Source organism: Rousettus aegyptiacus, unplaced genomic scaffold, assembly GCF_014176215.1.
Source record: "Rousettus aegyptiacus isolate mRouAeg1 unplaced genomic scaffold, mRouAeg1.p scaffold_m13_p_1, whole genome shotgun sequence".
Lineage (NCBI taxonomy): Eukaryota > Metazoa > Chordata > Mammalia > Chiroptera > Pteropodidae > Rousettus > Rousettus aegyptiacus.
The window spans coordinates 176752507-176765893 of NW_023416284.1; the positions used below are offsets into that span (position 1 = coordinate 176752507).

The 13387-nt window shown below is 35.6% G+C and overlaps 1 protein-coding gene and 1 pseudogene across 11 annotated transcripts in view; one reads left to right on the top strand and one right to left on the bottom strand.

Annotated features, from left to right (window-relative positions):
- The window catches only part of IPCEF1 (interaction protein for cytohesin exchange factors 1), a 140649-nt gene that overhangs the window by 33937 nt on the left and 93325 nt on the right, over window positions 1-13387 (bottom strand). For all 11 annotated transcript variants that reach the window (XM_016156326.2, XM_016156322.2, XM_016156328.2 and 8 more), the window contains 4 exons: window positions 11177-11250; window positions 9601-9672; window positions 4048-4106; window positions 2676-2764 (listed from right to left, as the gene is read on the bottom strand). In XM_016156326.2, coding sequence (XP_016011812.2) covers window positions 2676-2764; window positions 4048-4106; window positions 9601-9672; window positions 11177-11250 — 294 coding nt within the window. The remainder of the gene's footprint in view (window positions 1-2675; window positions 2765-4047; window positions 4107-9600; window positions 9673-11176; window positions 11251-13387) is intronic.
- Window positions 1437-1555, top strand: LOC118604735 (annotated as a pseudogene).

Consider the following 13387-nt stretch of genomic DNA (forward strand, 5'->3'; position numbering starts at 1 on the left):
TTTCTCAAGAAGAAGGAATGTAAACAAAAACCTCTTGTTCACTCAGGGATTCAGCCATCAAAAGTAGAGGTCCAAACTGGTCTGATGCTCAAATATTACTGCCTGTTTTTACTCTCTAGTCACTAGAATGATTGGATATGAAATTAAATTTTTAGGTCAAGGTTTAAAATTTTTTTGAGATAATTTTCCTGAATAGTGTGATTTTATACTTTTGAGTTCAACATTCCAAAATGAAAGTTCATTGCCCAAAAGATGTTTTTTTTTAAGTAAGAACTTGTGGGGGGGGGGTAAATTTTTTTTTCCCACATAGGTTTATGTCACTCAGTCATGGCTAACCTATGCCAGATTGAGCCGAAACAGCAACTTGATTCACACTCTGCATAAAAGTTACCGTGACTTTTTTGAATTTTGTCTATTTAAATAAAAAGCTTAAATGTCATTTTAAGTGAGTGTCTTGCATGTCTGTTTTTCAAAAACAAGAAGAAACAAAAACAAAATCTGCCTGGGAAATATGCAAGTAGGAGGAACATATTCTGTTTTTAAGAAAAATAAAATCTAGTTGTTCAATATTTATCTATTTCTAATATATTTCTTTGAAAAAAAATGTTAGCCTTGTGGCCTTCTAAAAAAATGCTCAACATAGAACTCTAAGAAATAGCATTTGAATTCTAAAGAATCCTCCCACTTCTTTGACATAACTTCTGGTCACATAAGCACTCTTAGTTACTTGTTTTGAAACAGCATTCCCTGAGCTTCTCCTGTAACATCACGTAAGACTGTCATTGTACTACTGAGCCACGATCCTTTGTCTAAGAAGACAAGTCAAATTGCTTTTACTTTTCATCAAGTATAGTCCTAGGTATCTGGCAATGCTGTGAGTAACCTGTGATACTAGTTAGCCATTACAAAACAGAAAATCACAGTATTTTAGAACTAAAATAAATTTTTAAAAAAGTCATATTATGGGGCGTAATGGGAGAGAGAGGGAAGAAAGGAGGGAGAACAATTCAAATCTTTGTATGTTACAGGTTAAAATAGGGAAGACAAAAACAGAAAGAAAGGAAAGAAAAAAACTGAAAGAAAGGAAAGACAGACAGACAGAGGGGGAGAGAAAGACAGATGGGGGGGAGAGAGAGACAGACAGAAAGAAATTAAACAAAAACATATGCTTTTCTATTAAATCAAGAAGGAACATCTACCAAAGACCCTCTTGACTTCTTTAGAAGCCATAAAGGGAAATACAGTAAGAACTGGATATGTGACCAGGACATTTCACCTCTCTGAACCTCAGTTTCTTTATCCATGAAATAAGGATAGTAATATTTACTTCCTTGTGACCTGGGGAGGAAACAATTCTATAACAAAAAACAAAGGCACTAACCACAGTGGAAGTGATGGATAAATATGACACATTGACATCAAGAATATCTATTTTTGTTTACGGTCATGCTACCCTGAACAAGCCTGAGCCCATCTGATCTCAGAAGCTAAGCAGGGTCGGGCCTGGTTAGTATTTGGATGGGAGACCACCTAGAAAGACCAGGTGCTGTAGGCGTAAAAAATAAAAAATAAGGGATTATAAGCTAACAAGGTCCTTGCAATCTGTGAGGTCAACCAAGGGTTGCCTTGCCTATAAATAAATAGATAGATAGATAGATAGATAGATAGATAGATAGATAAATATTTATGAGAAGAAACAATGAAATAAAGTTTTTAAAAAATAAAAGACATAGAGTGGTAAAGATTTTCCTCACTTTTAACTGTCAATGACTAATGTATACATTAATAAATAAATTCTATAAATCCAAAACAATAATAATGACAATTAAAAACGTACAGAAGGCTTAACAGACACTTCACAAAACAGAATATCCAAATGGCCGATAAACATGAAAAGATGTTCGGTCTTGTTAGCCATCAGTGAGATGCAGAGATACTACTTAAGGGAGGTAAATGATTATATAATTAAAGCACCTACATAAGTCCTGGTACATACATGGTAGATGTACAAACCGTAAAAACCAACTTCACCGAAGTCCTCGGCTTGTCTCCTTCCAGGGGCCAATATTATAATGAGCATCCAAATATAAAGCAACTCTACATAGTCTTAACATCCATTAATAATCTGAACTCACTCTGGATGTTTCCAAAACTTAGAAATAAACTTGGACTTTTCTCTACTGAATATGTAGAATCATTCCATGTACAGATTTAATGCACTAACCCCATTCCTGGCTTCCTGCTCTTTCTGACTCTAATTTTCTCTTTATGCTATTACCTTCATCCCCTTTACATTCATTTTACGTTGTTGTAGCATGTGCACCTAGGCAAGGCACTTTCAATTCTTTCTGAGAACAAGTAGGTATCGATAAACATTATAAGATGAGCCAATGCCGGCACTGACCTATCACCTAGCAGCCCGTTGCATAACCAGGGATGCTCAGAGCATGATACTTCTGTGGGTCATGCACAGATACTCTGAGTATTTCATACCAGTGAGTTGCTATGAAGAAGGCTCAAAATCAGCACTCTGAGAATTGCATTTGCTCTTTGGCAAGTACCCTAAGTTAACCTGTTCTAAAAACTGAACAGTCAAAGTAGGTTCAACCCATTTGGAAGGAATGATGTCCACGCATCTGATCGATGAACAACAGGCTAATAGCGTCAGCACATACCAAAGGAGACAGAGTCCCCGCAGAGTGAGGAGGGTGTGCTGTCTCCACGGCTACGTCAGGATCTTCCTGTTCACTCTCGCTGTAGCATTCTGTAACAGAAATGAAAATGCTTAATGTCTCGACGCCATCGACACTTAGTCCATCACACGTGAACAGAGTTTTTTCCCATCTGGCGACTGCTATTCCAACCCGATTCAGAAAATACTTATCTAGTGAGCTACCTGGTGCAAAGGGATTACGTAAGAGGGGAAGATGAATGGCCATGTCAGGGTTTCTGCCCTCACGGAGAGCTTAACACACGGAAAGGGAACTAACATAGTTCAGGCAAAATAAAATAATTCCTCAGGGAGTGTGAGTCATATACTAAGGGAGTATAAAATCAGCAATGATTAATTTTGATAAAAGAAATCATAATGAGCTGAAGTTGGTAGGATAAGTGAACAATGGTGCACACAGAGTGATGTGGGTACCAGGCCAAGAGCACAGGATGAGCTAAATATATGGAGTCCCCTAAGAGATATGGTTTAAAATAATGAAGCTGAAAAGTTCCTCGAGACCATGTCATGGAAGCCCTTACTTATCAGGGAAAGGAGAAGGGTTTTGTGCAGTTTTCTTTTTTCTTCACAATCTATAAATGTATCTCGAATGGACAATAGGTGCTAATTTTATGGAAAAGAGGAGCACGGAGATGGTTAGGACACCGATTTCACAGCACCGTGCCATCGTTCTTCACGGTTTAAAATGAAATTGCCACTTTTCCATTTCTAAATTTAAGTATGATGATTTTGTTACCCAAAGACATTACTCCCTAGTTCCAAGTCCCAGGTTTGACTTAGCATTTCAGAAATAGTATCAGCTCTGTGACCCTGGAACCTAAAGCCTCCTTCTCAGTATTAATGACTTGCATCATTAAGAATCAGACTCCTATAGCTAAAGCTGTAAGTATGGCCTGTGTCCCAATCTGACCTTTAGGTTCCTAATACTACTTAGGGTAATTATTCTTAGCACACAGCTGGTGGAAATACTAAAATATCAGAGAGGAAATAGTAGGATGAAAGTTATCTGTCTAGATCATGATACCTATGAGTAAGAATCCAGTAAGTGGGGCAATAAAACATTTGCATTGGCAATTGTTCGAGATGTCAGCGAAGCCTACAGCTGCTAACGTGTGGGCGAAGTGCAAAAAGCATTCATAGCCAGCACCAGAAGCTCTATTCCATACTAGTGAGTCTGTATGAGTATGTCTCTACATATTTTCAGATAATTTTAAATGCCAAAGTATGTTTCATTAGGACAAAACTATGCACAGAACTTGACATCATTTTCTCATCCTATTCTAACATTCTTGCTGGAAATTTAAAAGAGAACATACCTTCATCCTTTGTAGTGGTTTCATGGTGGACAACAGCCAATCCAAGCTTGTTTAACCACCTAAAGTTTAAATAGAGAATAAATGTTTAACCAAAGAGATCTGTCCCCTACCTATTTACCTGTCCCCTAGGTGCTGAGGGAGGTCTTCCGCCAGACTTTATAATGAAATTAATTCATAATTCTGCAGTCAGTCTAAACATTTCCAGAAACAGAGTAAGTTTATATTATTGATACCTAAGACCTTTGGTTTCACAGTATTTTCCTTACTTAGGGCATTCTTTGTAAAAGAAATGATGTGTACCGTTATCCAGTTGGCTAATAGGGGCAACTACATTGGATATTCTAAATATATGAATAAATATATCTTATGTTGTTGTTCATTTGAAATTTATAGCAACCATCAAGCTATCATTGAATTTAGCAACTTTAAAGTTTTATGCCTATAATTTTTAAAATGTGAGTTTATTTCACACACACACACAAAAAAAATAGAGATGACACATTTTTAAGCCAGGATTTTTATATTAATCAGTAAAATATTTAGCTAGTGCTTGACAGGTATTCCTAAGCTGGAGACATTTTTAATTCCTTGAAGAATTTTATGTAAAAGAAAAATTGACAATGTCATGTCTTCTATTGATTTGCCATTTGATTGGCAATGAATTCCAACTAAACATCAATAACAAAAACAGAACTAAACAAACTGTTGAAAAATCAAACTTGGCTTATGAGTTCAGGCTACTGTAGTTTTTTCTCAAGGGTTTAGTTAGGAACATATTTTATAACACAAATTTTTAAAAGATACAAAATGTTCTATTTCATATATTCCTAGCTATACAACCTTCTATTTAAAGGGAAAATATTATTTTGGAGTGGTGTAATCTAAGTAATTTATTTTTCATTTCTTTGCAGTATTCTTATTTAAAAAGAATTCCATATTGTATATATTTTTTGAGAAACCAGAGCATTTAGTAGTGGCCTAAATCTACCAATATCAACAAAATAATAATAGTAATGCTATGCACTTATTGATTCACTTACACTTTTCATTTCTTCTAGTCTCGTAATGCTTCGTGAATTATTCAGCATGCTGCACTCCCTCCACGACATAAATATTGCACATTCCCAAGTCTACAATTGCCAACAAATTAGCAATCATAATTTTTATCTAACTCTCAACCTGCCATGGCCTTGCTGTATTTTTTAACAGAATATATGCAATAAATTAGATCTTTAAAATTAAATAAATAGGACTTCCTACAATAAAAAGATGAGCTATAGACTCATTTAAGAAATGCCCATCAACACCTTGATAAAAATGAGATTTCTAATGGCCACCTAAAACTAGATCGATATCTGGGTCCAGATCTTTTCATAAGAACTAGGAAATGTTCACCAACACAACGGAATAATAAACAAACAAACAAACAAACAAAAACCCCAGGAAATTATGAAAAAATACAAAATTCTCAGCTTCTATCATATTTTAGAAATACATATTCAAACAAAAATATTTTATTGCACTAGATTGGAAAAAATCTTAAATATACATGATTTCTAGAATTTAGAAAAAAACATCCTCAATCTTTGTTGGGCTGAGCATAAAACCGATACAGCCAATTTTAAGCAGGCAATTTGATGATACTATTAAAAATTTAAATATCCATCCCCTTTGCCCAACAGTTCTAAGTATCTTTCCTACAAAAACACATTCATGTAAACCAATAAATGTGGAAGAATGTTAATTCAACAAGTCTTGCCATAGCATGGGGAAAATAAAACTTTAATACACTATCATTGTCAATCAATAGGAAAATATATAAAGTATGGTATTGAATCCATCATCACCATGTTATAATGAAGCTAATAAAAAGACTGATATATGGGGACCTTGTAACAACCTGGAAAAATCCTAACATACTGTTAAGTGAAAAAAGCAAGTAAAAACAACATCGTTAGCCTGATTCAATGCACTTCGAAAACTTTATATTTGCATATGTGCATGAATTGGTATACAAAGAGAGCATCAAAAAGGATGTATAGGATACTGTTAAAACTGGTTAATCTTACAGAAAAAAGTTGAATTAGAAGATCAAGTTGAGAGTTTGGGAAGGTTTTCACTTTGCATACTTCTAAATTATATATTTTTTTATAAGAATATGTTATATATTACTTAATTAAAACATTTAAAAGTACATTTTTAAACAGTAATCAGGCAAAGCACAATGAATTCAATGATTCATTTTTAAAAGACAAATATAAATTGACTCTTAATTTATACCTGATTTCATAATTGTATAAGCTGACCTTCCCTCCCCCCTCAAAAAAAAGTATCTAAGAGTGAAATAGACAAAAAAAAATGTAATATACCAAGACAAAACTGTTTAAATCAAGAGTTCCTAAAACAAGTAAAGGCATTTCCAAGTCCTTTTCAAAAACATGAAAATATGGAAACACAGCAAAATGGAAGAGCAGTGACTAAAAATAAGATTCTTCTTAGCCCTTCCTTACCCAAAACCCGTGTCCTTTTGAATGCCACCATTAGTCACTAGCTGTGAAAAACTGGCAATCAATTTGAATCTCGTTTGACTGTTTTCTTTCTAAACCCATTGGCTTAAACTACCTCCTTTGCTAAGAATGTTTTTATTTTTTAACATCAAGGCAATAAAAAAAAAGTCTGTGACTGAATAAATAAATGCACCAAAAGACTTATTATATTTACATAGAAGAAGATGGCAGATGTTTCCTGGGAGTTTGTTGTATATTGACTTGATGTGATTGTGTGTTCGAGACGCACAAGTGCGAAGAAATTAATGTACGGTTTCAAGAACATACTTCCCATCAACACTGTCTGAGACAGGCAGCTACCACCAGCCTCCACTTAGAGACCAGTTCTTTCATTACTTGAGGGTCCCTGCAGAACACCTGGCATTTCTATTAAACTTAATTACCTTTCCCTTCATTGTCCCTAAGAGAAATGTCGCCATTCAGGACCAGTCTCGCCAAACGCCACTCACTCCCTTCTTCCCCGACATCTTTGCATCTCACTAAGAAACACCCAGATACACGATTTCCTGGCTTAAACCGGCCACATCAGTATGAAAGAAAGCTGATACCTTTAACTATCACATGCATAATCTCATGGGAGAAGGTAGAAATGAACCTGGAGGCCCAAAGAGATTCTACATTGTTGGCCATTCAAAAAATTATTTTCAGAATAATAAAACTTACTAACGATATTACAAATAAAAGAAATAATGACATATTCAGGCACAGACAAAATGGGCCATTTATCTATGAGTGGCCAGATGGACAACTTTCAAGGATAAAGGTCATTCAAAACAGTGAGGTCAAGACATCTGACATTCAAATTTCAATTCACATCTTGTTTATAAGCTGGAAAGATAAATACTAACATAATTTCAAGTAAAATTAACAGATCTTCACAGCATAGACAATAAAACCTTAGCTTTGATAACTACAAAAGGCTCTGATTTAACAGCCAACCGGGTAGCGTGTATATGTCCTATCTGTAGTTTATACTCGTGCAACTCTACTTGCCATTAGATGGATCCCTACAAAGGGAGAATGTGAGAACCGAAGAGAAATGGAATGAGGATGTGAACAAAAACTGGAGAAGAAGGTGAGCAGGGAGCACAATAATTCTGATGTGTAATTTAGAGAGCAAATCCGGCTGAAACCACTTTTACTGGTTTACAAATATATTTTACCGTGTAGGAGGAGGATTCACTAGGTAGCAAAACACTTAGCAGTAACTGATCCTCTGGTAAACCAGGTCTCACTCGTCTCTTGTGGGAAAGAACAGAACTTCTTTGAAAGAACCAGCTGCAGGATGGGTCGGGAGGACACAGACAGGAAGGAAGCCCGAGCGAGATACAAGACACTGAGAAAAGCCAGAGGCAGCAAGAGGCTCTTGGGGAGTTGGGGGGGGGTGGCGGGGGCGGGGGTGAGGCCGCACTTTTTCATGACCATTAAAGAACAGAAAAGACCATTTGGGATTAATCGATGGTTTAGTTCTAGACTGGCCCTCACTATCTTAAGGGCTCCAAGTACTGCTGGGCCCTCCACGCACCCCTCACACACTTAAGGCTTGCTAATCGATAGGATGTAGTTACCAATGCAAATAAAAAAGAAATAAAGAGCTCTGAATGTGAAGTTGTTTAAATCCTCTCCTTTTATGTGTCTGCTCTAATTTTTCTCAGATGCTTTAGAAAGCCAAGGGGGGTGGGGATTAAAATCAGAAAGAGAAACAACTTCTTTTCTTTGTTCAAGTAAATAAAACACTTGTTTGAAAGACCCAGTCTGGATTCCTTGCCTTGTTATTTCCAACACTGAGCTCCCCAACCTTCTGTGGTAGAGAGCCATCTGCCCTCACGTGAAAGGTTGTGGTGGGAAGATAAATGCAGCCAACTGAGGAAAATGCTTTTAGCTCGACAGGTCTGCTGATGGGATCTTTTATAAGAGGCTATTTGTTGTGTGTGTGCGTACACGTGCACTCGGGAGCACACACGTGTTTGCAGAAAAGCAGCTTCTTTTTCCTTTAAGTGTCTAAAGCAGGAAGACAGAAATTATATAGGAAAAATAGATAAGAAAATCCTTACATATAAATAAATAAAATAAAGTCATAAACTCTAAATGGAGGATTATGTCTGTACTCTTTGTTTCTATTGCCCAAGATCTGTCACAATGGGACACATAGTAGGTGTTCCATAGACATATTTTTAGTTAGTTGTGTAAGGTAATAAGAGACATTATGAATTCTAAAAATAGAACTTAAATTAAATAGAATGCCACTGATGCCTCAAGCACTCTCTCTCTCTCTATATATATATATATACACACACACACACACACACAAACACATACACACACATATATATACACATATAACATATACACACATATATATACACATATCACACCATGATCTGAGCCAGTAAGGGATGTCGTGGGACAGGTAGTACTCTATACATATATTCCACTTATTTAAACAGAGCAAAGAAGAATAGAAATTTTGGGACATAAAGTTTGTGTTAGATATACTTTGAGCAAGGATAGTTTGCAAAATGTTTGGGATCGAACATGGAGAAGTGATATACAGGAGAATAATCAGAACAATCACACAGCACATACGAAATGCTACATGTAGAGATATTTTTCATGTGGGATTCTGAAAGCTGTGAGATTGGTTTCATAATACTTTCAAGCTTTGCTCCCTGGAATGCAGATTCTCGTTTTAACATTTTCTTATAATGACTTTTGTCTATTCATTTCTCAATTTAGTGGTTTCCTTGGAAGAATTTCATTACTTCTTCCTAAAACAGCCATTTTGATATGGGTAATACTCCAAAATCCTTCTAAATATTAGAGAAGAAGCCAAGAAGACATTATAGGTGCTAAAGAGATTAATCTTTAAAGCAGTAGAAATAAATAAAACAATAATTAATGTGAACATATGCTTAAAATTCAAATACTAGACCAAAAAGTAAGTCCATTCCCATAAAGATTGGATTTAGCGATTTCCTCTACTTACACACTCATTTCCTGCATATTCTCAGCTGCAAAATAAAAGGTCTTGATCTGTGGGTGGCTGATCTTAAAAGCGCTTGAAGGGGAAAAAGCATAGACACATAAGAAATTAATTAGTATTTATAACTGTCAATGGGTTTGAAAATAAATCAGTCAAATATAAGCATGATAGATTCATCTGCTTTCTTTGTAAATTTACAAAAACAATTTAGTTACATGAAATTCCTATTGTCTAATCTCTATTTTATGTAAACAGCAGAAGTTTAATTTAATATGTTAGGACAGGCAGAACAGAATTGAGTCTCAACCAATCAATAGTTTCTGTTGAAGACATACAGGAATATTATTTTATTTTCATTTGCTAACTGTTTTGTTATAAAGAGACAATAAATTAAAATTTAGAGTGATAGAGATGGCACTTCAAAATACTCAGGTCAGCAACATTAAGAAAAGTATTAATTCAGTCAACAATGTACAATAACTTGTTTACAGAAAAATATAGGTTGTCCGCCCTGTGACAACCCTCTAGGAAAGAAAAATATAAGGTAGATTTTTAGTTTCAAGGAAAAGTATAAAACATTAAAGACAACAAATAAAGTGTTTCTCTTTTACCATTTAGACTGAAAGTCCTACAGTCTGGGCAAGAATTTTATAAATAACTAGTTTGGTCAAAACCACAAAAATCACCCCGACCTCATGCATCACCGGGTATGCGCAACCACACCACAGTGACAGACTTAAAGCTAATACCAGCTAATTTTCTAAGAAATAAATGAATCGATTGTTGCTACCAGCAATGTAACTCAATAGGAAAAAAAAATATATGCCCTTTTCTTTTCCGGTATAACAGAAAAAAAGATAACAGTAAAAAAAAAAAAGGGTAAAAAAAAAAAAAAGGTAAAGAGGAGATATATGCAAAATGCAGTCGGATATTATCATGAGGAGAACATGTGGAGTCTGGATACCTGGTCTAGAGCTGGCCCTCCCATGATTCCAAGCCAAGTCCAGACTCTCTGCATTGTTCCCTTCTCAGTTAAACATGGATAATGGGCTAGTGACTTTTTTTGATTCCTGTCAGTCTCCAATCTTTTGGACTTAAATTACACTGGGGAATAATGCCCCAGTCTAAGACATCTCAAGAGAATTCAATTTCAAAGGTGTTACTGACAATTCCATCAACTAAGATAAAGAAACCGTTCTTGCCATCATAATCTACAGCTCCGAAGAATCCTATTTAACCAGTCATCCTCTTTGCAAGGACAAAACCTTGACATCTGATCTCCCTGCCAATCCTGGAAGAGAGTTTATTTTTAATTACATCACAGACACAGTTGTCAACAACATGCCATGCCAAGGCTCCATGGGGTTTTAAAATCCATCTGCTCCACAAAATGAAATTCCGAAAAACAAGAAGTTCAAAGCTCCTATTACTGTTTAGGGTGTCAACCCATAAAGCTCAAAGTTCTAGGACATTTGAGCATCATCTTCATTAACTTCCAAATTGCCACATCACTCAAGGAACATTATGAAGGGATAATTATCCTGGCTCAGAGCTTTTTGGAAAATGATAGACAACTTACTGCTTTTTTTTGCATTCAGATGCTCTCTCCACAGTGAAATCAGGCAAGTTGACAAATCCATCAGCTTTTTCTGCCTGAAATACATACATACCACATATGTGAATAAATATGTTAACCCTAGCGGTTAGTTTATTGAGATCACAAATATTGACTAGAGATAGTATAAATGAAATGGAGAACTAAAAGACACCTCCCTGAATCAACAATGGACTTATCCCAGATATACATTTTATAAGAGAAACTAATATTCTCCTAATAAGTCATCCAGAATCTTTCCATGAGAAGTAGATGACGTAGCTTAGGTGTGGCATGTAAAGGACCCGCGCCACCCCTTTCTGTCTTCCTGGGAAACATCAGAGCTAACCCATCAGAGCTTTGCTTCCTGCTGGGCTTGTAGGCATCTCCAGCATCATTTTCATCCTACCACTCTAGAAAGCCACAAGCCCATAAGATGACACCTAATCAGCAAGCACTCTAATATATGGCAGACAGAGGCTTGACTTTGGCATTAGTCATTCCAGGTGTATATCCCATGTACTGGGTTGTTGTAAACTTAAATTTGCTCAGGTACATAAAATACTTAATAGACACCCAACCAACATTATTTCTTCTCCTAAGTCTATAGGTAGTTCTTTGAGAATTAAGTCAGAGTTATACCTGAGAAAAACTCAGTCTTTTAATTGATTCCTAAGAGTTCTATCTACAAAGGAAAGACTGCAGATGGAAAATTGAACTAAGCCACAAGGAAGCTAGATTGCTTGTCACCTATAGAACTCAATCTTCTCCTAGACACACTGGTGTCTGAGTGGATAAACACGGACCACAAGATAAAACATTTAAAAAAAAAATGAGCCAGTGGTTATTGGCAGAGGAGTAAAAATTGATTTTGAAAATACAATATTACAAGTCAGCGAGCTATTAAAGTAGCACCCGGTGCTCCCCGTTTACTTGGTCGTTCTGCAGCCTCGTTGCCAACTAGAGTTCCACTTGCACTCTTTCCTTCAGAAAAAATTAAACTGAAACATACAGCTTTGTGCCTGTTTGCCCTTTTCTCTCCTACATGTGTTAATTTATTCAAACTCTTCACTTGAAATTCTTTCTTCTTGTCAGACTCAGAACTCAGTTCTGTAGGGCACTTTCTAGATGGGTGCTAGATTTATCGGGGTGACCACATCCTAAGTTATGTAAATGTCTAATCGCTATGTTGCAACCTGAAACTAACATAATACTCTATGTCAACTGTAGTTGTAATTGAAAAATAAATTTTAAATAAATGAATATAAAGCGTACTTCTTTCTTAAAAATTATTTCTATATATGTATTTTTATAATGGATATGTATTTTTTTTTTCATTAAGCTTAACCATCTCTTGATGGACTGTTTACTGGATGGTGGTTTCACCAATTCTATCTCAAAGAGAATGTGAAGTACTTAAAGAACATACAGACTATATAAGCCAACATTTTTTACAATGTACAATGCGTACTGTGGATTCTCAGTTAGCATTATATAAAAGTATAGTTTTCTAAAACTATGTTAGGCCCCAGCAATTCCACTCCTAGATATATGCCCAAAATAAGGGAAAATAGGTCATAAATAAATACCCGTACTTGCATGTTCACAGCATCATTATTTGCAAAAGCCAAAAGGCAGAAATAGTTCATCGACAAAGGAGTAGACACATAAATTATGATCTATCCATATAATGGATTATCATCAGCCATAAATGCGAATGAAGCACTGATGTATACTACAGTGTGGATGAACCTCCAGAACAATATGCAAAATGAAAGAAGTCAGACACAAAACATCACATATTGTATGATTCCATTTAAATGAAAAATCCAGAATAAGTATATCTATAGAAACAGAACACAGATTTGTGGTTTCCAGGGGCTTAGTGGAGTGGGAAATAGGGAGCAACCACTTAAAACATATGGGTTTTCCTTTTGGTGTGATGAAAACATTTTGGAAATAAATATAGTAGTTGCACACCATTATGGGTGCACTAATGTCACTGAGTTTCTTACTTTAAAATGGTTAATCTTATGTTCATTTGACCTCAGCAGGGAAAAGATTATGGCCAGCTAAGGCATTTTTATATAATTTCTGTAATTGTATTAAAATAAAAAATAATTATATTCACCATTTGTTTCTACTTCATCCATTCATGTCTATGCCCACTGGTCCAAAAAAGTCGTAGTTACCGTG